Source organism: Phodopus roborovskii, unplaced genomic scaffold (genome assembly GCF_943737965.1).
Source record: "Phodopus roborovskii unplaced genomic scaffold, PHOROB, whole genome shotgun sequence".
Taxonomy (NCBI): domain Eukaryota; kingdom Metazoa; phylum Chordata; class Mammalia; order Rodentia; family Cricetidae; genus Phodopus; species Phodopus roborovskii.
The window spans coordinates 885128-889013 of record NW_026125791.1 but is presented as its reverse complement, the minus strand read 5'-3'; the positions used below and the strand labels follow the sequence as shown (position 1 = coordinate 889013).

General features: G+C 36.1%; 1 protein-coding gene across 1 annotated transcript; it reads right to left on the bottom strand.

Moving 5' to 3' along the window:
- Positions 1-217: 217 nt before the first annotated feature.
- On the bottom strand, positions 218-2912 carry LOC127217675 (putative P2Y purinoceptor 10). Its single transcript, XM_051178662.1, has one exon. It carries the CDS (start codon positions 2723-2725, stop codon positions 1667-1669), a length of 1059 nt encoding a protein of 352 aa, XP_051034619.1. The 5' UTR covers positions 2726-2912; the 3' UTR covers positions 218-1666.
- Positions 2913-3886: the final 974 nt, after the last annotated feature.

Sequence of the window (3886 nt, the reverse complement as noted above, 5' to 3'; positions counted from 1 at the left end):
TCACTAATAAAAAGATATTAGCTCATTCTATTTAAAAACAAGATCCAACTAACTGTTCTATTTCTGGGTATATAGCTGATGGGTTGTAAGAAATCTTATCATAGGGATGTCTCCACATGCATGTTTATTGTTGAACTGTTCACAATAGCAAAGATATAGAACCAGTCTAAGCACATCTATCAATGAATGAATGGATCAACAAAGTGTAGTATTATAAGCAATGGAATTTTATTCAACTTTAAAGAATTAAATTACAACATTTTGAGGAAATGAATGAAACTGAAGATCAATATGTTGATAAACCAGACAAATATTTAAGAATCATACGTTATACACACACACATCTACACACACATGAAACATCAAAGTAGACATGAAAGGGAGAGATATAAAGGGACACAAACAAAGTATGATAAGAGAGGTAACCAAATACAAGAGGTAACAGAACATTTGTATCAAGAATGAAGAAAGAAGAATTCAGGAGGAAGAAAGGACACCAACAAGAATTGGAGTGCAATCAAGAAAAGGCTGTGGGTGAGGAGTAAATAAGAAAGTACAGTGATGTATACATATGAAAATATCACAATGAAATGCATTTCCTTATATACTAATCCAAAAATATAATAAAAATTAAAGACCATTCAAAAATAGACAAGACAAAAATAGAATTTTATAAAACTAACCATTGCTTTATAAAATTTCATTTTAATGATATTCAATATTTGAAAATCGTTAGTTTCAAAATTTCCAGTGGGAACGATTTATATTAGTATTGATGCAACAACAGGGATTTTAAAAAAATGACAATGCTTGTTCTGTATTAGTGATAGGATTCAATTCAGTTCATTGGTGTATTTTGCTTGTAAAAACTAAAACTTAGCAAAATGAAGACCACATATATTGTGTGATTCATCTTTGATCTGTTGATTTAAATATACCAAATGAAGTTGTATCTGAAGTTACATATGAAACAATCAACCTAGCCAAGGAATGACACCATTGATTTTGGTAAACAGATAGATAAGAATATTTTCCAAGTAGTGCCAGTAAACAAAAATGTGCATCACATCACAAACTCACAGACATTTAAGCAAAAAAGATTTCATTTTAAGTCTTTAACCTCAAGTTTGTTAAATATGCTCAGTACAGTTCTTATTTAAGGTGTTTGCATTGTGGTTTCCATGGTAATTTTGAGAGGCTCATCTGAATTGATTTTTTTTCTTCAAGGTGAGAAAAAGAAAATCTTATAGTTATTTTAAGTTATAACGTTGCTAATTTTCATAAATTATATCAATATGAAAAGTCATCCTTCTGTAATACAATTGACACAAGTAGTGTATGTTATCTAAATAAAATTAGGGTCATATTCTGATGCAGACATCTCAATTTTTGGATAGGATTTACATGTACACTAGTTATTAGGATATCTTGTTTTTTCAGGTGAAGATGAGAATATTGGCCTCATTTCTGAGGAACAGGTGTGAGACTCTTTCTGTTAATTATCACTTTGTGTGAAGAAAGTTATTTTCCCAGGAGGTCCACAGGTGATCTTGCCATAGAGAACTCCTGCAGAGAGATTATATTGAGTGAAGTGACCATGTTTCTTCATGACACTCAGTATCACTTTGAAATGGCATGGCTAAACTGACAGAGTATAAAGATTATTCTAGATAATTATTTCATCACATTGTGTTGGAATATCCAAACATTCAAGAGAGATAGTCTGAAGATTCTCTCTCCTCTGATGAATTTCCAAAGTACTGTCCTTACATCGCAAACATGACTGGATGACCAAACTGCCATGTTCTGAAAATTGATCACGAAATTCTGAAGTCATAAAATAATACACAACTGGATCAAGGCAACAATTTAGATTTGCAAGACACAAGGAAATGATGTGGAAACACAGAGTGCTCTTAATAAATGAACAGTTTGAAAAGACATGTTGCTTCACCATCATAAAGAATGGGAAGTTCAGATGGTAAGGGGTGAAACACACTATGAATACCACTGCACACATTAGGACCATCCTCAAAGCCTTTTTCCTCTCTTTCATATTCTGAGGTGGATCTTGAAATTCCTGTAAAGATTTTCTTGTTTTCCATGTGCAATATGTAATGATTACAACAGGCAATATGAACCCTCCAAGTTCTGCGGCGGTTACCATACCAATGGAGGAAGCCATACTAATGTCATGAAGACCTAAATCGGCAAAGCAGGATTCCCTGTTGTTGGCTAAACCAGCACTTCTCAGTATGGGAAGTGGCAAACAGGCAGTCCCCACGATGACCCAGATAGTAGCACTGATGGCCACATCATACCTACGTTTCCAGTTTCTGGCACTGAATGGCTTGAGGAGAAAGAGGCACCTCTGAAGGCTGATGCATGTCAAGAAAAAAATGCTGGCATACATGTTGAGATATTTCAGATAAAAGCAGAGCAGGCAAAGCGCCCTCTGGAATGGCCAGTGACGATTGATATAATAGTAAATCCGGAGAGGTAAGGATAGGACATGAGCAAGATCTGCCACTGAGAGGTTGATCATGAAAATGATGGCCTTATTCTTCTTGCTGATGAAGCGGCACAGAACCCACAAGGCTGCACTGTTAGCCAGGAGACCAGGGATGAATATGAAGATATAGGTAGTTGCATAGAGTGAGTACTGAAATGTCAGATGTGTAGCATTGCAATTGCTCTCAGCAGTGCTGGTACTGTTGCTGCCCATCTTGAATATCTCGGTATGTTCATCAAGGTGAACTATAGAGTTAAGGCTTCTGCCCAGAGATATAGGTGGTTGCCAAGAGCGAGTACTGAAACAGCATTTGTTGATCAGTGCACTTTACTCTCATACTGTTTGTGCTGTTATTTCCCATCTTGTGCATTTATGTTCCTTCATTAGTAAAAGCCTTTGCATGGTGGTTTCTGTGGAAAATAGAACAAAGATAGAGTCAGAGGCAGGTCAACACATGTGAATTTGCATTTTAGTTGTATTCCTACTAGAGGTGCTGAAATGTTGTTTTATAAATTTGAAAGCTTTCATGTATGCCAAATTAAAATATTGCAGCAATTTACCAAGATATAAATAGTAGCAAGGAAGATATATTCAAGAATGTAAAAGATAGTTATTTGAACAAAAATTTCAGACAGAGCTTATGCTGGAAAGGATGTGGAGAAAGGGAAACACTTCTACACTGCTGGTGGGAGTGCAAACTTGTACAGACATTTTGGATATCAGTATGGAGGTTCTTCAGAAAAATGGGAATCTGTCTACCACAGGACCCGGTATTCCCCCTCTTAGGCATATACCCAAATGGTCCACATCCATGTATCAAAGACATCTGTTCAACTATGTTTGCAGCATTATTTGTAATAGCAAGAACCTGGAACCAACCTAGATGTCGCTCAACTGAAGAATGGATAAAGAAGATATGGTATATTTACACAATGGAATACTACTCAGCATAAAAAAAAATGGAATCTTGAAATTTGCAGGCAAATGGATGGAACTAGAAGAAAACATACTGAATGAGGTAACCCAGTCACAATAAAGAGGAACATGGTATTTACTCACTCATATATGAATTTTAGACATAGACCAAAGGATCGCCAGCCTATAATTCACACCGCCAGAGAAACTAGGATACAAACAGGAACCTATGAGATTCATACAAGGTCCCTCACAGAAGGGGAAAGGAACAAAATTTCCTGAGTATATTGGGAGTAGGGGGGGCAGTGAGTGGAGAGGGAACTATAATAAAGAGAAGGGGAGGAGAGGAGAACATGTGGGACCAGGAAGATTTAGTCGGTGAATAAATAGACGAGATCAAAAAAAAAAAGAGAGAGAGAGAGAGAGAGAGAGAGAGAGAGAGAGAGAGATACTATAATA